Source organism: Telmatherina bonti, assembly GCF_933228915.1.
Source record: "Telmatherina bonti genome assembly, chromosome: 10".
In the NCBI taxonomy this organism is placed as follows: Eukaryota; Metazoa; Chordata; class Actinopteri; order Atheriniformes; family Telmatherinidae; genus Telmatherina; species Telmatherina bonti.
Window position 1 is genome coordinate 36,716,584 of NC_136628.1, and position 22,468 is coordinate 36,739,051.

General features: G+C 41.7%; 1 protein-coding gene across 1 annotated transcript in view; it reads right to left on the minus strand.

Moving 5' to 3' along the window:
* Positions 1 to 17,187: 17,187 nt before the first annotated feature.
* dbn1 (drebrin 1) overlaps positions 17,188 to 22,468 on the minus strand; it is a 127,846-nt gene continuing 122,565 nt past the window's right edge. Inside the window, exons 11-14 of the mRNA XM_079248319.1 lie at positions 21,488 to 21,613; positions 19,300 to 19,793; positions 19,112 to 19,211; positions 17,188 to 17,926 (exon numbers count right to left, since the gene is read on the minus strand). Of these exons, the coding sequence (XP_079104445.1) occupies positions 17,871 to 17,926; positions 19,112 to 19,211; positions 19,300 to 19,793; positions 21,488 to 21,613 (776 nt within the window). The 3' untranslated portion in view covers positions 17,188 to 17,870. The remainder of the gene's footprint in view (positions 17,927 to 19,111; positions 19,212 to 19,299; positions 19,794 to 21,487; positions 21,614 to 22,468) is intronic.

Sequence of the window (22,468 nt, forward strand, 5' to 3'; positions counted from 1 at the left end):
CTGGAGAAATGACATAAAATCTGTTTCCAAGACAAACTTTTCATGTTTGGTTTCTCATCAATACAAACGTGCTTCTCAATCCATCTCCATGTGGAAAGTTTTAATCTTTAAAAACCTTAATAAAACAAAGCCTGCAGGTTATAAATCTTGTTTTTGGTATCTTTACTTTACTTTCTAATTAACTTATTGACAAGGTCTGTTTTTCTGCTTCCTGTCTGAAACAACAAACCCAAATGAAAGAACATCTTCACAACTAGAGTTTCATCCTGGTCTCTACAGGCAGCTGAGACGTGAGGTTATTACCAAAGTGGCGAAATCAAGACATGAAACTGTGTCAGAACTTAATCACCTGGAACACAGTAGAACATGTTCATGATGATTTCCTCCTAAAGAAAAACACCCAAAACAAAACATTATTTTCAGATTAGAAGTAGCTCAGTTTCTCTGGGAATGAGTCGGTCTGATGAGGAACTGTTCTACAGTAGAAGGTAAAAAGTGAAGCTGAGCAGTTTTCCAGCTGTTTATTAGAGGAGTCAGGGATGATCAGAGTCAGGAGAATCCAGGTTTAGACGCCACATTCACCCTAAAAACAGGGTCAGGAAGACGTGAAGACCAACAAAGTTTGATAGGAAGAGAGAATATTTCACTATAAAACCCCCTTCATCTCCGTGGAAACTAGCGGGACCTGCATCTCCGTGGAAACTAGCGGGACCTGCATCTCCGTAGAAACTAGCGGGACCTGCATCTCCGTGGAAACTAGCGGGACCTGCATCTCCGTGGAAACTAGCGGGACCTGCATCTCCGTGGAAACTAGCGGGACCTGCATCTCCGTGGAAACTAGCGGGACCTGCATCTCCGTAGAAACTAGCGGGACCTGCATCTCCGTAGAAACTAGCGGGACCTGCATCTCCGTAGAAACTAGCGGGACCTGCATCTCCGTGGAAACTAGCGGGACCTGCATCTCCGTAGAAACTAGCGGGACCTGCATCTCCGTGGAAACTAGCGGGACCTGCATCTCCATGGAAACTAGCGGGACCTGCATCTCCGTAGAAACTAGCGGGACCTGCATCTCCGTGGAAACTAGCGGGACCTGCATCTCCGTGGAAACTAGCGGGACCTGCATCTCCGTGGAAACTAGCGGGACCTGCATCTCCGTGGACACTAGCGGGACCTGCATCTCCGTGGAAACTAGCGGGACCTGCATCGCCGTGGAAACTAGCGGGACCTGCATCTCCATGGAAACTAGCGGGACCTGCATGATGCGTGATTCAACAAAGGCAGTAACAAGACCTGGAATAAAACTTTTCTCCACAAACCATGTTGCTATGCTACGTGTTAACGTCGCTGCTTGGCTCCCATGGAGCTCCCGCCGGTAAGAGGTCACTCAGCAGTATTTTCTTGTAAAAACATCTTTTGTACATTTGTCATGTTTATGATTTCCTTTTGCTTCCACCTCCCTTTAATGCTTTCTTCCTTTTTTCACCTCCTCATGTCCGTAGCACCGTCCTCCAACACCGGCTCTAACCCAGACAGACGTTTCTGGTGTCAAAGCATGAAACGGCATCTGATGCACAAAGCTTTCATCACAAACACGTCTCAAAGTCATTCTTTCTGCTCTGAGACTCGTTTCTTTTAGTCTGTGGTGACGACGGGTTTAAACACTTTGAAATGAAAATGTCCAACCCAGGTTCTTTAAGCTCTAAACGGCAGAAAATATAAACTAACGCATGCCCATGACTTTGGAGTCAGATGAGTTTATTAATGAGGCCTCTTTGGCTCCAGAAGTCAGGAATATGGTTTTAATGATGTAAAACCTTTATGGATTCATGAATATTTCTTTGGGGGGGGGGGGTCTTTTTGAACCAGTCAGCTTTGTGAATGGAGCAAAATGGGAACCTGAGATTCACACACTTGCATGAAGCGGGAAACTTTTAGAGCAGGAAACTTTTAGAGCAGGAAACTTAAAGAAACTTGATGGTTTTGCTCAGATGCAAATATTACAGCCAAGCAGCAAAGACAAGGCGGCGGGGGGGCAATCAAGAAACTGGCAAAAAAAACAAAAAGGTGAGCGGTGGAAACCAGGGTGGTTATACAGTGGGTGAGGTGATGAGGAAGGAGGAAGCAGGTGAGCTGATTGGGAACGAGGAGCAGCTGGGAAGAGTGGCAAGGCGATGAAGTGACGAGGAATCAGCAGGTGGAGTCGTGGTTCAGACATAACGAGAGATAACGTCTCCATTTTGGTATTGTCTCCTCTACAGACCTGAAACAGAGATGTCAATAACTAAAATCAGGTTAAAAGGCTCTGCTATTGATCTGAAATCTCCTGCGTTATGAGGCGTAACAGTACTGGTTCCACATATCCCAGTAGGTATGAGGTTTACTGTAACGACAAGCAAGTCAATGAAAAAAAACAAGATTTACATGTTTTTTCAGTCAGCATCGTTCCTCTTAAAGTCTTTTACAAATAAAAAGGTGTGATCAGGTAAATGGCTTTAAAATAAAAATCTTTGGAAAAAAAACTAATTTTGTAGATGCAACATAAAACATTGCCGTCATATCAATGGATTTTAATGAACATCCAAAACAAACAAACTGGTCCAAACTACCTCAAATGTGTTCGAAGGTTTTCACAAATCTTATTGGTTTTATGGAACCAGCAGCTGGTTTTAGGGCCTATAACTGAGTAAATCTGTTATTTATTGTCCTGTATTATTTGTAATTAGGTTGATTTAATGAATAAACAAGAGATGAGCCGGCTGAACCTGATGAGCCGAGTGCAACAGCAGCGGAAACGCTACAAACCTCCACTCTCACTTCATTAACTCGTCCGTTTGACAGCAGAAATAAAGAAGCCATTCAGACAAATCTGAGATCATTTGCCCTTTAGACTATTAACTGTGATGGTTGGATTTTAAACTGCATTTCTGTGTTTAACAGCTTCAGCATGAAGAACTGCTATTTAAATGTCAGCGGCTCTCGACCCTTCTCATTCCCAACCAACGCAGAATGATGCTTTCAGATGACTGTAATCATTTTCATATCTGCCTTCCATCAATGTGGAGAGACGGTTATTATCCTAAAATGGAAAGCTGACTGCCGGCTGGTGGAAAACAGTTTGATGCCCGTTCAAGAGGCGTTTCTAAAGACACTCGAATCAAAAGGCTGAACACCCTCATCCGCATGCAGTCCAGCTCTGCAGAGGCCTGGTAACCTGGAAACCATCTGCAGGACTGGACTGGGGCACCTCTGGGAACCAGGACAAAATATTTATCTCCAAATAAAACAAGTTCTTACAATGAAAAGGTGTCGTTGTTGGAAACTGGTCTTAATGGGAAAACTGAGATCCTGCAGATTGTGTCCTTTTTATGTCAAAAGAAGATCTTTTATAAATTCCTTAAACAGCAAATCAAAGATTTTCTGTAATTCCACCATCTTCGTAAAGAAGCATTTAAGGACACTTTGTCCATGAGAACGACTGGCGAATGACCTGTTTGACCGAGTTTTTCACACGTAAGAACCATTTTAGTCAGGACTGGACAACCAAGCAACTTCCACCCAAGATTAGACCGTCAGTGTCTGAGTTTCCAGGATTTTATATCAAAATAAAAGTTATATTCAATTTTTTTTTAACAATGTACAGTTGTGATTTGCAGGAGTTTCCATAGAACAATGTATTTCTGAAAACGTCCTGCGAGACGCCGCTTTGAGGAGGATGAAGATCCAAACAAACAATTGTGTTTCAAGGTTTTCTGCTGCGAAGGAATTTCTTCTCATTTCTCTTTTCAAATTCCTTGTAAAACTTTGCATTTCGGTGTTGTTCGCTATCAAGCATGGAGGTTGTATTTTTCTCTTTGATTATCTGTAAAAATATTTCTGTGTCCTCATCCATACGCACTGCGCCAGCATTTGAAATAAACTGGTCATGTGACCCCCTACGTCACGTCCAAGCGGCAACCTCCCGCGGTTAAAAGTGAAGCCGATGTGGAAGTGCATAAAACTGCAGTTCCCCCTTCATCCACTAGGGGCTGCAAAACAGAGCAAATCCCCATAGACTCCCATGTTAAAAAGACCAACTTCACAGCAGAAATAAACATGTTTACAGCAGAAATAAACATGTTTGCAGCAGAAATAAACATGTTTACAGCAGAAATAAACATGTTTACAGCCTGGTACAAAAATCCATGTTAGGTTTAATAGCTCAAGTTTACATTCATGACAACTGTGGGGGGAGTGAATTTTTTTCTAACTCGCCCGTTTAAAAGTAATTTAATCTCGAAATTCAGCATATTTAGGGGCGTTTCCTTTTGATTGACAGGTACCCGATCTCCCGCTTCAAGTCAGAAGAACGTAGAACAACCGCGGTTTCCTAATAAGTCACGTGACTTAGCTTTAGCCCGCTTACCTCCGTTAGCTGGTTAGCTCCTGTTATATTTTCTGGGTGAGACGACACGCATGCCCCTGCCAAGATGGTGATGGTAGGAACCGCCCACCGAGCTTCAATTCAGCTCTTCAGAAACCTACGGGTGACGTCACGGAAGCTCCGCCCATCTTTTTAAATACTGTCTATGTAAAAAATCCAAATTTGTGAAATTTCACCTCAATAAACCTGAATCCAGTATCGCATTCTCATTTCCTTTCTCAAACTCACTGATTCCTCTGATTCGATATAAATGTTGAGCTTTAGTCTAGCTACAATTTCCACATTTCATCCACTAACGCTCAGTGTTTGAGCCACACGGCAGAAATCTTCTCGTCAGAGCAGAGCGGCGTGAACGCTCACTGCATTGCTGTGTTTGTGATGATTCAGGCTGAAAATGATTCAACATTTTCACACCTTCAGACAAAATATCTCTTGGTCTTGAACAATCCAAGAAAATAAATCATAGGTGAATATAGACGTATATTTTACCATTGAGACAAACACCTTGATGAGGATGATGATGATTCACCCTGTAAGGTTATATAAAGAGGAAGGCAGAGAAAGAGGCCATTCAAAACAGTTTGCACAACTACCAACGCGCCTCAGTAATAAACAGCCTACCAACCCTCAGCAGCCACTGGAAGGTTTGGTCATTTTCTTCTCTATTTATTCCACTGCCTGGATTCAATAATCTCCACTTGTCATTCATCTTGTTTATGTGTTTCTGTGGCTAAACTTTAGTTTTTATAGTGTTTGGAGTCTGCAGGGTTTACAGAGAATGGTCTGAAAACAGAAAATAACCATTAGTTGAAGTCAGAGGCGAATGGACAGTCTGGTTGGACAAGATAAAAAGACAACTTGTTAACAGTTCCAAAAACGAAGTTAAATAGCTTTTAAAATATCCTTGAATCAGCTTTGTTTTGTGTTTGAGGCCATTTTCCTACCAGATGGACAAACAACTACTGGTGAGGGTGTCAGTATTTGGTATTAAAGGATGTTTACCAAAAGTTCCGTTTTGAAGCAGATGTTCTCCAGCAGCAGAAGACCACAGCGGGTTCCCTCCTGTCAGTAAGAACAGGAAACTGAGGCTACAATTCACACAGACTCACCAGAACTGGACAATAGAAGATGGAGAAACGTTGCTGGTCTGATGAGTCTCCATTTCAGCTCCACGTTCACATGGTAGGATCAGAATCTGCTGGAAACATCATGACAACATGGATCCATCCTGCCTTGGTTCAGGCTGCTGCTGGTCCCTTAGTACCAACATGGCATGGTTTGACCACCACAGCCTACACTAGTATTTTTACTAATCTTGTCCATCTCTGGCCTTGTTGGATCTATCGCACCAAAATTAAGACAGTTCTGGAGGAAAAAGAGGCTCCAACCTGGTTACAAGAAGGTGGACCTTATAGCAGAGTCGGTCATCGAGAGGTGTGAAAGTAGCGGACCCAGTCTATTATTAAGTTTAATTAAACAAAAGACTTAAATCGTCTTTTATTTTTAGCCTCATAAAAAAAGTAGCTAAAATAATTCAGAACACATGATGGTGTGTTCAACTGTACAAGCAGGAGGACGAGATGTAACCCAATGAAACTGACTGAAATCGTCCAAGAACTTTAAACTTCAGATTTCAACATGATTTCTGAACCAGTCTGCAGCTTTCACGTGTCTGAAACGTTCGGTTTAAGACAGTTTCCTCCACAGTTCAGACCTCGAGAACCGGAGTTGATCGGACTGGTTTAGGACGTTTTTGCTCCGTGTGTTTTGGCTGGTCTGGGATCTGTGTAAACACACCTCCAGTGTTTAAGAACAGATCACTGATCACCTTCCTGATCATCAACCTAATTTTATTAACTTGATTGTTTTAATAATCCAGGTTTGGTGTTTAACATCAATTTTTCATATTAAAGTGTTGAAGAGAAAACTTCCAGGAAAAAACGGCAAAGAAATTCCTAGAAAACACGTCCATCCTCCTCATTTAAGCCTGGGTAGGTAATGTTGGGGAGCGAGCAAGACCCTGTCTAGACTCCTCCTCTGCCTTGGCCACTCCCTCTGTCTTGGCCACTCCCCCTGTCTTGGCCACTCCCCTGTCCTGGCTCCTCCCCCTCTGGTTCTGCTCCTTGCGTGATCCGAGGCTTTTTTATTCGCAGCTTTTTCCACCAACGATTTTCTCTTTCTCGGCTGTTTAGCAGGAGGAGGCAAATAAACTGAGCTGGGTCGGAACGTTTGGATTGGTCAGAGTTTTTACAGATTTACAGTAAACTGAGGGGTCTAACTATATTTCTCATTGTTCATGATTACAGAATGTATAGACTACTATCAGGACGAGGAACCACTTCACCGAGAGGAGCATGTCTCTGAGAGACGTTACCTACCAGAGCTTTAATTACATAAACTTTAAGCTACTCAGCGTCAGCGGTGGTCCTCTTTCTTCTTGTCGGGTCGCCACAGTCGAATTGGCATAAGTTTTACGCTGATGCCCTTCCTAACACGACTTTCTGCATTTATCCAGGCTTGGGACCGGCCCCTAGGGCACATCCATATCCGCCTTTCTGATCCAAATCCGAGTCCGTTTGCTCGGAAAGTCACTTTGTTTGGGGAAATGTGAACGCGTCAAACGAATTGTGATTCGGACCAAAGAAGCGACTCTGTCCGCCTACAAACGCAGGTCTCGGTCCATTTCGAGCGGACCAAATAGAAGAAGTAGACTACAAAAAACAAGCCACTTCCTGCATGTGTCGTAGCATTGCATTGTGGGTAAATCCATAGCGATGGCATTAAGGGTCCTCTGCCTCGTCTGGTGTTCATACTGCGTCCATTGTTGCAGTGGATTTCTGCAGGATACTTGCATAAGACACAATAAAAACCCAAACAGCCATAGTTTGGTCTCCATGTTTAACTGGCAGGTGGAGGAAACAGAGTTTTCTTCTTCACGTCTCTCTTGTCCTCTCTCCTGCTAAATACTAGTGCAGCGCCACCTCTGGTAGGAATGGGGAGATATTATTCTGATGGTTAGACTGGTTTGACCAACATGAACACGATCTTGGTCCACATGGATACACCCCCTTGCAACTGAGCCGAGTCCCCAACCGGACCGAGTCCTGATAGGAATGCACCCTTAGAGAACAATCTTGTCCCCTTCGAGGTTGCAGCAGGAGTCGAACCACCGACCCTGACAGGACAAGCGGCTCTGCTTCCTCTGAACAGCAGGATTAGGGAATTATTGAAAATACTTGAGGTATAATAGTTTCTATCAGTTTCTGCTTCATTTAGTTTCCTATTGTGCTGTAAATCATTTATATTCACGTCTGTGAATGTGATGCCTGGAGCTGCGTTCATGGAGATAAAAACTTTAATCTGAGAACTCCTCCAGCCTTCCAGGACCGGAACGAGGCGGTGGGACGCTCGCTGTGGCCCCTCCGACACTCGTCCACCCAAAACAACAAAAAGACGCCGTTCAGACTCTCCTCCATCAAGGCCGTTTCGGCTCTCTTCACCCTAGCTGGGATGGCATCGCTGAGGCAATGTGTTGCCTGGCAACCTGTGGAGCCTTGTCTTCATGTAGTAAAGACAGAACATCAGCATCGCCACGGCAACGGCTGAGAATTGGCTGCTTGCTTTGCTCCTTTTCACTGGAACTGCTGCTGTAAATCAGGTCCTCAGCTGGCCCCGCCCACTGTCACATCACTCCTGTTTGCCTTCATGTTTTACTCTTTACTCGCTCATCATGCGTTGTTCTTTCTTCTTCTTGCTTTCATCAGCATTTGTGTTCAAGCTGTTCGAGTTCTCCGGAGGTCCAACTTTTCTGTCGGTGTTTGTAGAACCGCTCTGACCTTCTCTGATGCCGTTTTTCTCTCCATAAAGACTAACCGAGGTCGAATAGTGAAGACTTTTTTTATTCAGGCATCTTAAGCGGCAACTAACTCAGAAACAACACTGCTGCTTTGTTTGGCGTCGCCTCGGCCTGAAAGTGCCAGAAAATAAGCATCCAGCACTCCATCATGATGCGTTCACTGGACGGTTGGATGGTTAAACTCTGTCTTGGCAGGATGATTTTTTATGGTAATGACAGAAAATAAGCGCGTTGTTAGAAACATTCAGAAGCATATTAAACCTTCAGGCGGCAGTAGCGCCTCTAATCCTGTCCAATCAGAAAAACCTTCCGTCTCACGACGTCACTTCCACAAAACACCAAACACGTCTCTAACATGATCTGGTGACGTGGTGGAAATATCTGTCCTTAATCTCATCCTTCGCCTTCAGTCATCGATGTGGAGCGGTGCTGACGGCAGAGTGAAAACCGCGTTAGCTCGGTTAGCTCTTAGCTACAGAAAGCTCGGAGTTCGCTCGATGTCAATCATCCACCATGACGCTCACAGCCCCCCGCACAGCTCCACCTCTTTGCCCATATTTGTATTTTCCTGGTGAGACTACGCGCATGACGCTGCCAAGATGGTGATGGTAGGAACCGCCCACCGAGCTTCACTTCAGCTCTTCAGAAACCTTCGGGTGACGTCACGGAGGCTCCGCCCATCTTTTTATATACAGTCTAAGGTAAAACCTCACACAAAGTACCTAGATGATGGATAACACCAACACAGTTCTGAGGACGTTCATGCTGTTGGAAGCAAAAGTCGCACGTCGTGGTATTTTCTGTCGCAGACAGCAACGTTTCTTTACCTAAAACTTCGGCTACATATGTCCACATGCAGACGTCCAAACAGAGTTTTTGCACATCTTCATTTTAGTCAGAGGTTTCTAAAAGAATCGTTTATAAATCTGTGTTTTTGCGTTGACGGCCGAATCGGAGGGAAATATCTTCGTTTTGTGAGACACCTGCTACATGTGGACGAAGCCTCAGTTACAATTCTTGTAAAATCTCGTCCTACTGATGATATTTGCAGCTTATAAACACCGTTCAGTGCAAATCTTAACTGTAGCTTGTCAAACGCAGCGATTGTTGGGAGTTCAAGGAATTTCGACTCAAACAGCCTGCGTCCGGAAACGTGAGCATCAGTTCCTGAATCCGAACTGAAGTTGTGACACCTGAAGGACGATCGAAGACCTCAAAGCCGAGTCTGAACATTTCCAAGGAAAGTTTCCTTGTTCAGTTGATAAAAAAATGTTTATAAAAATGACACTCGGATTTATTCTATGAGAAAATAAAGCTGCAGGAAACTGATTAATCTCCCAGTGAACACACTCCCAACCCGCCCATTAGAGACGAGAAACAAACAGCTGTTGCTGAAATAAGTTGAAAATGACAAAATCATGACTTTGATTTTTAATTTTGGTTCATTAGAAATATCTTTAAAAACAACAAGCATGAATTTAAGACAGTTTGCGTTGTAAACAAACAGTTCACTGCAGCAGTCAGGTGTTTTCTGCACCTGTTGGTGTTCTGGTCCCCGCTGATCAGCAAAGTGCTCTTATTCTTCTCAAACGCTTTTATTTATTGTTTTATTTTATTTTATTTTATTTTATTTTATTTAAGCCCAGCTCAAATCAAGAATAATGTTTAATTTGACAAATATATATATTTTAGCACATTTTAATTTGAGTTTTGAGTGTGTGTGTGTGTTTGATGTGAACTTTGGGAGCAAACAGGCTGCAGCCGTGTGGAGGAAAGGTGGTGGCGCCATCTGGTGGTGGAATAGTGACCTGCAGCCACTTTCATTTTCACCAAACAGTTTTTATTTCTATTCCAGTAAAAGTGAATATTTTTTCCTATAGGAGTGACACAAAGTGTCATTAACAAAGGAAAAAGCAGCTAAACTGCTTTTTAGACATGTTTTTAGTGGTTCAGTCAAAGCGATAAACGAACCAGTTTAACGCGAGTTTCATCCACAGCTGCAGGTCACTAAACCAGTCAACAGCCGGAAGCTGAAGCTGCACCTCCAGACTGATGACCTGCATGAATCTGATGCTCAGACCGGATCCACACACTTCTTTCTCATGTCTGAAACTTAACCATTACAGGATTCCTCTCTAAGACTCAACTTAACTTTCTTTATAAAACCCTTTAAAACAACCAGAGTCAGAACAAAGTGCAATCGGCCAAAATAAAAACAATAAAACGGTTCAAATGCAAATAAATAACACGATAAAGCAACAGGTCATACAAGGAATACGGAATTAAAACAATAAAACAAAGTAAAAGCCAATAATAAAATTAAACTATCGGACCGGAAGCTGTCTGACGTTGGGTTGAAGGCCAAGGAATAAAAATGGGTTTTAAGATGAGTTTTAAAAACGGACAGAGAGGTAAACGTTCAGGTAAAATGTGTTCTCCAGTTTAAATAACTCTTTTAGCCAAACGACCGGAAGAGTTTACTTTCAGTATTGAAGCCATTTTTACCGTCTTCGTCACCGCCGTCTGGTCCACGTTCTGGCCGCCCGGCGGGAACGAAGACCTTAAAGGTCAAGGGTCACATGGAGCCGAAAGCCTGAAACTCTGATGCAGTTTGTCCCTTCTGGGCTCATGTAGGCTGCTGATCGATGGCCTGCAGTCGTCCACTCCATCTGTTTCCTGTCTGGGTCCCAGACCTTCTGAACACCTGGACTGACAGGTGTGTGTGTGTGTGTGTGTGTGTGTGTGTGTGTGTGTGTGTGTGTGTGTGGATCCTGCTGTCAGGTGAACACACACACTCACAGCTGATCTTATTGCCTTTTTATTTTCTACAGCAAAGAGACAAACAACTGTTGTTGCCAACGTCCAAAACAACAAAAGGTCACATCTGCTCACCTGGTGACTGCGGTTTCCATAGCAACAGGAAGTGAATACATGGCGCTTCCTTTTCCGTTTGCAGCCGATGTGGAGAAAGTTTACAATCTGGTTGTGTGTTTTATCCAGACGTCAGGACGACGTTTCAGTCCCGTTCCCCCCATCATGTTCAGCTTCCTCCTTCTGCCAAACCTCCCAAAGCTTTCATCCTGATAAAGTCGCCCCCTGCTGGAGGCTTTCAGTTCTACAGGAGCCTAAAAGGGACATTTAAGAGGCTGAACGCAGCAATAATATGCAAACATTTTAGGCCTCGACAGCTGGTTTTAACAAATGTTGGTTCTTTTTAATATGACATTAGTAATAACTCTGTTTATGTATAAAAAAAAAAAAAAAAGGTTTTATTTTAAAGGTGGAGTATGTAAGATTTACAATATTTTCAAAATAAATTAACTAAAAAAATAACTACAATCATAATTAGCTTTTTTTTAAACATGTAGGTTCCAGTCTGTCCATATTTGATGTGTTATTAAATTATAAGTTTAATTCATGACAAAGACCCTTCTTAAATGTTTTCCTACCAGTAAAAAAGTGATTTTTGTCATTTGTCATTAATTAAACTTGTAATTTAATAACGCATCAAATATGGACAGACTGGAACCTACATGTTTTTAAAAAAAAAAAAATTATGATTGTCGTTATTTTATTAGTTAATTTATTTTGAAAATATTAAAAAATCTTACATATTCTACCTTTAAGTTTAATTTTTGTTTTCAGGATTTTTTTTTTACATTTCTTAAATCAGATTTGCAAATTGATTTATCAGATGTTTCATGCTGCAGCATCCTCCAAACGTACGCCTGGAAAACAGTCTGGATCTTCATAATAAGCAGGATAAAGCGGCTGATTTGTTTCGCCGCTGTGAGGATGGACCGACATGGCTAAAATCAGCTTCTCCTGCAGAGAAAACCTCAGATTCAGGTCCTTATAGAACGTCTCATAACGTCTCATAACTCTGGTGTTTATGCAGGAAAGTGTGAACCAGTCCAGTCCCGGTAAAACTCCCAAATTTCTGTAATAAATGCCGGCCAACTCTTTTTACAGCTATCTTACAACCAAACTAAAACTGTGATTAGCAGGAGAAGGACGTTTAGCACATAAGCAGTGGTTTAAGTAGAAGCGATATTTCAGAGTTTTTTACTCTCTGCAGAGGATTTTCTACGACTTTCTGAAGCCATTTTGCCTCGTTTCACTGTTTGCCATCAAGCAGGTTGTACTTATCTCGCCGTGTCCGTCTTCGTCCATCCATACGGCGCCGTCTTTACCGAAACGAACTGGTCACATGACCCACGACATCATTTCCTGTATTTAAAAAAAGTGTTTCCATTCCACTTTCGGGCAACATTTCTACATGTACGCGTCAGTAAAACCACTTTGTGAGAGCGTAAAATGAATTAGACAATATTTTAGAGGGTTTTTTTAAAAAAAAAATGTGTTTCCATTACCAGTGTTTAATCACAATATTTACATTTTCAATTCAATTCAATTCAATTCAGCTTTATTTATATAGCGTCAAATCACGGCAATGCCATCTCAAGACGCTTTACAGACAGAGGGGAAAACATAATGAAGGCCAATTCATAACAGCCTATATAAGGAAACCAACAGATTGAGTTGAGTCCAACTCAATCTCCCATCCTGAGCAAGCACACTGGCAACAGTGGGAAGGAAAAAACTCCCTTTTAACAGGAAGGAAACCTCCGGCAGAACCCGGCTCAGGACAGGCAGCCATCTGCCTCTGCTGTGTGGGGGGAAGAGGACAGAAAGACAACAGACAACAGGAACTGCTACTCCCGGCCAGGGAGACCTGCTGAGACAGGAGACATACATGTTAATGATGCAACACTGTTATGGGGGGGGGGGGGGGGGGGATAAAAGAGACAGATAAGGAGAGAGAATCTCAGTGTATCAGGAAATGTCCCTCAGCAGTCTAAACATATAGCAGCATAACTAAGGGATGCTAACCATCCCTAGCTATAGGACTTATCAAAAAGATAAGTCTTCAGCCCAGTCTTAAAGGTGGGGAGGGTGTCTGCTTCCCTAACACTAACTGGGAGCTTATTCCATAAGAGAGGGGCCTGATAACCAAAGGCTCTGCCTCCTGCTCGGCTCTTTGAGACTCTAGGAACCACAAGTAAGCCTGCAGTCTGCGAACGAAGTACTCTACTTGGTATATAAGGAACAATGAGGTCTTTGATATATAGTGGTGCCTGGTTGTGGAGGGCTTTATATGTAAGGAGAAGGATTTTAAATTCTATTCTAGATTCAACAGGCAGCCAATGAAGAGAGGCTAAAACTGGAGAAATATGATCTCTCATGCTGGTTCTGGTCAGGACTCTGGCTGCAGAATTCTGGATCAGCTGAAGGCTTTTCAGGGCATATTTAGGACAGCCCAGTAATAGAGAGTTACAGTAATCTAGTCTCGAAGTAACAAAAGTGTGAACCAGTTTTTCTGCATCACTCCGAGACAGAATGTCCCTAATTTTGGCTATATTACGTAAATGAAAGAAGGCTGTTTTAGTAACCTGCTTAATATGTGGGCCAAAGGACAGGTCAGGGTCAAATATTACTCCAAGGTTTCTCACTGTAGCACTGGAAGCTAAAGTAATGCCATCCAGGTTCATTACAAAACCGGAAAATTTAGCTCTGAGTTTTTCAGATCCAACGAGAATTACTTCAGTCTTATCTGAGTTTAAGAGGAGAAAATTTCTAGACATCCAAGTCTTTATGTCTATGAGACAATTTTGTAGCCTATTGGGCTGATTTGTTTCATCTGGTTTAAAGGATAAGTATAGTTGAGTATCATCTGCATAACAATGAAAGTTTATTCCATGCTGTCTAATAATTTTGCCTAAAGGGAGCATATATAGTGTGAAGAGTATTGGTCCAAGTACAGAACCTTGAGGAACTCCATGACTTACTGTAGTTTGGGAGGAGGACTTGTCATTTACATGAACAAACTGAAGTCTATCAGATAAATATGATTTAAACCAGCTTAACGCTGTACCTGTAATTCCAATCACCTGTTCTAGTCTTTGTAACAGAATGTTATGATCGACTGTATCAAATGCAGCACTAAGATCAAGCAAGATAAGTACGGACACAAGTCCTTTGTCTGAGGCCATAAGAAGGTCATTAGTAACTTTCACCAATGCTGTCTCAGTACTATGATGAGCTCTAAATCCTGACTGAAACTCCTCGCATAAATTATTTCTGCTCAGGTGGGCATGTAGCTGAGCTGAAACTATTTTCTCCAGAATTTTGGACATAAACGGGAGGTTAGATATAGGTCTATAATTTGCTATCACCTCTGGATCCAGAGATTGCTTTTTAAGTAAAGGCTTGATTACAGCAGTTTTAAATGATTGTGGTACATATCCTGTCACTAAAGACATATTGATAAGATTTAGTAGTGATGTATTAATTAAAGGGAAAATGTCCTTAAAGAGGCTCGTTGGGAGAGGGTCTAAGATACAGGTGGATGGTTTAGATGAAGCTATTATTTTAGTTAATTCAGAGGGTTGGACAGGACAGAAACTATTTAGACACAAGTCAGATCCTGGTTCTAAGGATGCTTCGGAGACCACAACAGGCTCAACATTATAGGTAGAAGAAAGAGTATTGTGAATTTGATCTCTAATAGTGTCAATTTTATTCCTGAAAAAATACATGAAATCATCACAGCTAAGTGAGAAAGGAATACATGGCTCCACAGCGCTCCGGCTCCTAGTAAGCCTAGCTACAGTGCTGAAAAGAAACTGAGGGTTGTTTTTGTTTTCCTCTATCAATGATGAATAATAAGCTGTTCTTGCCATACGTAAGGCTTTTTTGTATACAATTAAACTTTCTTTCCAGGTTAAACGAGACTCCTCTAGTCCTGATGAATGCCATCTGTTTTCCAAACGCCTTGATGCCTGTTTTAGAGCTCGAAGCTGGGAATTAAACCAGGGAGCCTTCATACTCTTACCTAATTTCTTCTTCTTTAGGGGAGCAACATTATCCAAGGTTGGACGCATTGAAGCTGTTATAGTATCAGCATGTTGATCAATCTGAGCAGGAGTAAGGCTTAAAGGGGGACTCTCGGTCATGCTAACACATGGTAGATGTGAAAAAATGGATTCAATTGATTGTTTAAATTTTGTAATATTATTGTCTGATAAACATCTACTATAGTAGAATTTATTTTTGGTCAGTGAGTAATCAAATAAAGTGAATTCAAAGGTTAATAAGAAGTGATCGGACAAGACAGGGTTTTGAGGAAATACTTTGAGCTTATCAGTCTCAATACCATATGTTAGAACAAGATCAAGAGTGTGACCATGAGAGTGAGTGGCTCCATTGACATTTTGTGAAAACCCAATTGAGTTTAGAATAGAGCTAAAGGAAATGTTTAAACTATCATTTTCAACGTCAACATGAATATTAAAATCACCTAGTACAATGACCTTATCAGTAGTCAGCACTAACTCAGACAAGAGATCAGAGAATTCGGTCAGAAACTCGGAGTAAGGTCCAGGTGGGCGATACACTAATGCTAAAAGGAGCGGTTTCTCTCAATTCCATTTTGGATGAGATAAATTTAATGTCAGGAATTCAAAGGATTTATAGTTAGTTTTGTGCTTAGGATTAATTAAAAATTCTGACTTAAAAATAGCTGCAACACCTCCTCCTCTGCCTGTAGTTCTAGGAATGTGAAAGTTTAAATAGTTAGCTGGCGTAGCTTCATTAATACTAACATAATCCTCTTGCTGTAACCAGGTTTCTGTAAGACAGAATAAATCAATGTGGTGATCACCTATCAAGTCATTGACTAATAAAGACTTATTTGGGAGGGATCTAATATTCAGTAGGCCACACTTTATTGTCTTATTTTCAGATTTTATTAGATCCATTGTTTTTATTTTTATGAGGTTTTCACGATTAACCCCAGAAGTGTTTTTGTGTTGTTTAATTCTTACTGCTGGGAAGTTGTATAAGGTCGGAATGGGGTTTTGGGTGGGCGGCGGCAGGTGGGAAGCTGCAGAAAAGTGTGTAGGACTACAATTCTGCCTCCTGGTCCCAACCCTGAGTTGTCAATTTAGCTGACTAATAAAAGAGTCCATATTGCTAGATAAGAGAGCGGCTCCATCCAACGTGGGATGGATGCCATCTCTCCTAATAAGACCAGGCTTTCCCCAAAAAGCGCTCCAATTATCTATAAAACCCACGTTGTTATCGGGACACCACCTAGACAACCAGCGGTTGAAGGATGACATGCGGCTAAACATGTCATCGCTGATTAAATTTGGCAAGGGACCAGAGAAAACTACGGAGTCCGACATGCTCTTGGCAAAGTTACACACCGAAGCAACATTAATTTTAGTGACCTCCGATTGGCGTAACCGGGTGTCGTTACCGCCGACGTGAATTACAATCTTACGGTATTTACGTTTAGCCTTAGCCAGCAGTTTCAAATACGATTCGACGTCGCCCGCTCTGGCCCCAGGAATGCATTTGACTATGGTCCCCGGTGTCTCTAGAGCCACGTTTCTGACTATGGAACTACCTATAATCAGGGTTTCTGCCTCAGCGGGTGTGTCGCCGAGATCAGAGGACCCCTGCGGAAAACGTTGGTTCTGGACATGAAACTTGTGAAAAGTGGTTTCACTGTTTTCTATTTTCATTTTGAAGGAAAAAACTACCTGAGTGTCGACGTCGTTTGGTCTGCGAAGTAGAGACATCGGGAAAAAAACACAAAGAAAACGGGAAAGCTACAGCATCCCGCCATGCTCATTTCAGTCAGAAACATCACCTTTAGTTTCTGGAGGAGAAGAAGAATCATAGAAATACACTGTTTTAATGCATTTCAGCTTAAAACTAACCTAAAAACTGGAAAAATACAGACAATATTTCACTTAAAACATTTGTTTTGCTTGTGTAAAAACCGACGTGGGACTGAGAGGACGAAGCTGCATTACATCAACGAGGAGACAGAAGAATAAAATGGAATAAAAGCCACCAGATTGACAAGCCATTTAATTTCCAACTCAGTCTTCAAATCATACAAAAGGAGTGAAAAAAGTCTAAAAGGAGCCACAGACTTCAGGAGTTTCAGTTCGGATACACCAGAATAAATAAAATATTCCAACAGCTGTTTATTCCCGCGAACGTGAGGTCTAATACAAGATGAACCGACTGGCGGAGGTGAAGGAAGGAGAGAGGAAAGGAAGAGAGTGAAGAAAACATGGCAGCTTTATGTATCCGCTGTATTAGTTTTATAAGGTGTTATTAAAGCACTACAGACTAACGGTGTGGGCTGCGGCCGCACACGGGGCTTCACTGTCTCTAATATGCAGCAGTGCTACGTGTGATCAAATCATGTACACAAACAAAACCCTCTCGCTCACAAATCTACGATATCTGCATAGCAAAACAAAAAAAACCCCAAAAACAAATAAATAAAATAAACACAGAGCAACAGATCAGAAGTGAGCCTCTCAAACGGTCATCACAAGTCAAACAGTGGCGTCTGGTTTCCTCTAAAAGATAATACACAAGTAGGTTTGATGCAGGACTTATTGTTATGATTAGTACTTTTTTCTGTGTTTTTGTTTTTTAGAAAAGAAAATCTGTTTCTTCATGAAGCGCACTTCCTACTTCCTCCCGCGTTGCCGTGACAACGGACGGTTAGTCGTCGTCCTCGTCCACCACGGGGTCCGTGTCCCAGCACGTGATGTCAATCTCTAAACACACAAACACAGGAAAAATACTGACTTCAAGTTTGTTTCAGAATTCTTTAATTTATATTTTTATATTTTGTACATTTTTATTTGTTATATATATATAAGTCAAATGTTTGGACACACTTTCCCATTGCATTTAATGGCAAAATGTGTCAAAACTTTTGACTCGTGTATATATATTTATATGATTTTTTTTTTTAGATATATATAATTTTATTTTTCTTAATATTTCAGTTATATGTGATTTAATTCAGTGGTTCCAAACTTTATAGACTACAAGATAATGAACGTTGGTGTTGACCCCATAGTCACGAGATTCTGTTAATTCTGTTTAAAATAAGCTGAAGCTCCCAGATATGACGGATATTTGGGTCTAATTTTCATCCCAGCTGCAGCGATGGGACATCTTAGCCACGAGAGAAGAAAGTAAAAGTAGATTTGGGTCAGATTTGGAACAAACTGATTGTTTAAAAGCGGCTCCAGTTTACTGATCTGCGTTACACGGAGACCATAAATAAAATATGAGAAACCTCCAAACATTTAGGATTTATTTTTTGGCTGTAGCTAATTTTGCTTGAATATTTGGAATTTCTGTTGAGACTTCCATCAAACAACAAATTAAAATTATTCTTTGTGCTGAAATTTACTTTCCTTTAGCTTAGAGCTGTGGATGTTGGATTTTGTCTGTTTGGGATTTTATTTTCTCACAGATGGAGAGAAAAAATACATCAGCAGCTCTCAGTAATCGTCATTTGAAGCAACGTTTCTCAAACTGTGATCACGACCCGTTTAAGGGTCATTCGATCAATCTGACTTTAAACTTTTCATCACCCGGTTTACACTCAGTCTGATGGTTTATCAGGTAGACAATGTCATCACTGGAAAAGGAAGCATAAAAAGTATCTCTGACTTTCACAAATGGGTTTTTAGATTAATTAAATGTGAATTAACGCTGCTCAAAGTGAAGGTGGAGCGTTCTTCTGCTGATTATTTCCTGCCGGCTGCCAAACTGTTTGGCACATCAGTGCCATCTAGTGGCGACAGCAACACATTACATCCAGGTGTGCCTTAAAAACATGGTCACAAACTGAGAATAAAAGTTAATTAAACATCCTCTATCTGCTGTTGAACTATTTCCTGAGCAGTGGCAAGAAAACATTTGTTTATTGTGACACTTTATCTCACCTGGAGGCTTGTTATAAAAGACAGGTGCTGGTTTAGCTGAGGACTCCTCTGATTGGCCGAATTCCTCCTCCTGTGATTGGCTAAAATAGCCCTCGCTTGCCTGAAAGCACCAAAAGGAAAAGAAAAAGAAAAGTAAAAAACAGGAAAAGAGAAACCTGTGTGGTAACAGCAGCTGTAACCTGTCTAACCTGAGTCCCTTCTTTTAGCAGCGTCTCCCCATTGGTCATTAGCAGCTGTCCATCATCCAGCTCTGGCCCCTCCCCCGAGGCATGCTGCAATGCATGCTGGTAGCTGAGTGTCATCTGGTCCGAGCCTGCCACGTCCACAAGACTGGAAGGGTCGTCCTCGGCGCCGGTGCCCGAGCAGAACGTCCCGTCCATCATCTCGTCGAAGCTAAGGAGCGGCTGAGGCCGGCCGCAACCGGTGGCGGCGCTGGGCGGGACGTCGTCGTGAATGACGTCACTGTCTCCCATCAGATCCACCAGGTTGGAAGACTGGGGGGTCTGGGTGGGGTTGGCGCTGGGGGCAGAGCATCCGTCCCACAGATCCACCAGGCTGTCTGTCCCAGAGTCCCATGGTGAAAAACTGGAGGGGTCACGGGACCGCGGGGCAACGCTCTGGACGGGCTTGGTGGGCGTGGACTCCTGCACGGGGGGTTTCTGGTCCTGCTTTGGCACTGGATCTAAAAAAGGCAAAAACTGTACTCAGTTTAAATTCATTTACTGCTTCAGGCCTCCTTTCTGCTCCCTCACGAACGTAAATGTGTCTGTTTCAAACGTCATGCGCTGCCGTCCTCATGCATCTTTTATGTCATGGTGGTTTAGTCAGTTCATCCACTAGAGGGCAGCGCAGAGTTCAGAGTTTAATTCTGCATTTTCTTGCCAGTTTTTTTTTTTTTTCTACCCAATCAATGAACTGCAATGTGTCACCTTTTTGGGTCAGATTGTTTAAATTAGTACCCAAACAGAAGGATCCATAAAACGTAAGATGAGTAAGGTCAGATATGAAGGCACCTTTCCCAGATTTTGTGTGTGCAAAAAACCCTGTCCCACCCCCATCAGAGGAAAGAGATTTTAGAAGATTTTACCACAGAACGTGCATGAAAGATGGACGGAGACTCTGACGGTAAAAAGTGAAAACTATGCGCATAAAAGTGCAGTTCCCCCTTCATCCATTAGGGGCTGCGAAATAAAGCAAATTCCCATAGACCCTCATGTTAAAAAGACCAACTTCACAGCAGAAATAAACATGTTTACAGCAGAAATAAACATGACAACTGTGGAGGGAGTGATTTTTTTTTTTTTAAACTCGCCTGTTTAAAAGTCATTTAATTTCAAAATTTGGTTTATTTAGGGGCGTGTCCTTTGATTGACAGGTACCCGATCTCCCGCTTCAAGTCAGAAAAACGTAAAAACAACTGTGGTTTTTAGCTCGTTAATAACGTGACTTAGCTTTAGCCTGCTTACCTCCGTTAGCTGGCTAGCTCCTGTTAGCTCCGGGTTAGCTCAGCTAGCTCTAAGCTACAGAAAGCTCGGAGTTTGCTAGATGTCAATCATCCACCATGACGCTCACAGCCCCCCTCTCAGCTCCACCTCTTTGCCTATATTTGTATTTTCCGAGTGAAACGACACGCATGTCCCTGCCAAGATGGTGATGGTACGAACCGCCCACCAAGCTTCGATTCAGCTCTTCAGAAACCTACGGGTGACGTCATGGAGGCTCCGCCCATCTTTTTATATATAGTCTATGGATTTTACATGGATGAATATGGAAATTTTTGAATAAATGGATATTATAAAATAAAAAAGAATCCTCTTTATTTTTCTATGTTTCTCATGATATTGTTAAAAGAAAGCTTTCATTTAAATCTTTTATTTGTATTCATAATCTGTATTTTACTGATTTATTTCCTAAGTTGTTCTGTTGAATCAGGTTTTATTATTACCTCCGCGTCGATATAAAAGGATATCGCAAAACAGTAATGGAAACACTTACTACGCATTTAAATGTGATGTACGGCGTCACATGACCAGTTTATTTTAAGTTAAGATGGTGCGGTTTGTATGGACGGCGGAGAGAGAAATCTTTTTACAAATAATTAAAGATAAAAATATAACCTCCATCCTTGAAAGCAAACAACAATGAAATGCAAAGTTTTACGAGGAATCAGAAAGAGAAATAAGGGAGAAGGACTTCGAAAAGTGGTGGCGATCCTCCACAGCAAGTGGAAAACGCTGAATTCTTGGGAAGATTGCAGCTTATGTGCTAAACACAATTCCATGGCAACACCTGCAAATCACTTTTATTTAGCCAAAAAAAAAACACCCTGTCATGTAAATGCAGAAAATGACAAAAAAAGGTGATTTTCAGTCTCACCCCACAAGTCTCTGCGGTCTTCTTCCTCGCTAGTGAAGTCTTCTTTGATGGGTGTGGTGACTATTTTTGGAATGGGGGACACGGCGGCCATGTTGCGTTCTGTGCTCGCTTCGTTGGAATCGTCCCCTGAAGGAATAGAATTTCAGAATGAAGAAAACATCTGAGGACACCTCATTCACAATATCGTCACATGAAGTTATACTTATAAAAAAATGTGTTGAACTAACATAAAGTTCCTGCTTGGTGTCTGCTTTAATTGTACATTAGTGTCCTGATTTATCATAATTTAGCATTTCTCCTTTATATTAATGTAAATGAGCCTTATGATGTAAACCTCAGCAGTAACCTCTTCTGTTACTTCAACACATTAATAAAAAATATCACACCAAAATCACAGAAAACATCACTTTTGACCAACACTTATAAATACAAATACAGTTTTTGGAGTTCCATCAGTGGTTTCCAACTTTTGGTTCCCCCAAAGAGCACACCTTGACTGTTCAGAGCCAATGTGACTTAACCATGACAACACTGGGACAAACTGAGGTGTTTTGGCTCAAGTTATTATTATTCGGGTGTTTCGTTGAATGAAACCAGTGTTTTGGGACTCCAACATCACTTCGCACCATTTCACTACTGCGAAATGTTAGAATGTCAACCGCTTGAAATGGATTTCCAAATACTTGACATTCCTGCAGAAAAGTCAGCAGATCACCAAACTTTTATCCTGCTGAAATATTTCAACATGCACCAAACATTCATGGTCACCAGAGGATAAAGTCTACAGAAGCTGGACTTTTAAATGACGGACATGTCTTGAATATGATTGGATCTGTTTTGAAAACCAGATGTTTTGACTGTTTAACATTCACAGTAACCATAATTTACAATAACCACATTTTCCTGGAGAAGAGAACATTCTTTCGCTATAAAGTCAGTATGGCTAGTCTGTACATAAACTTGGTTAACTTAGAAAATTTC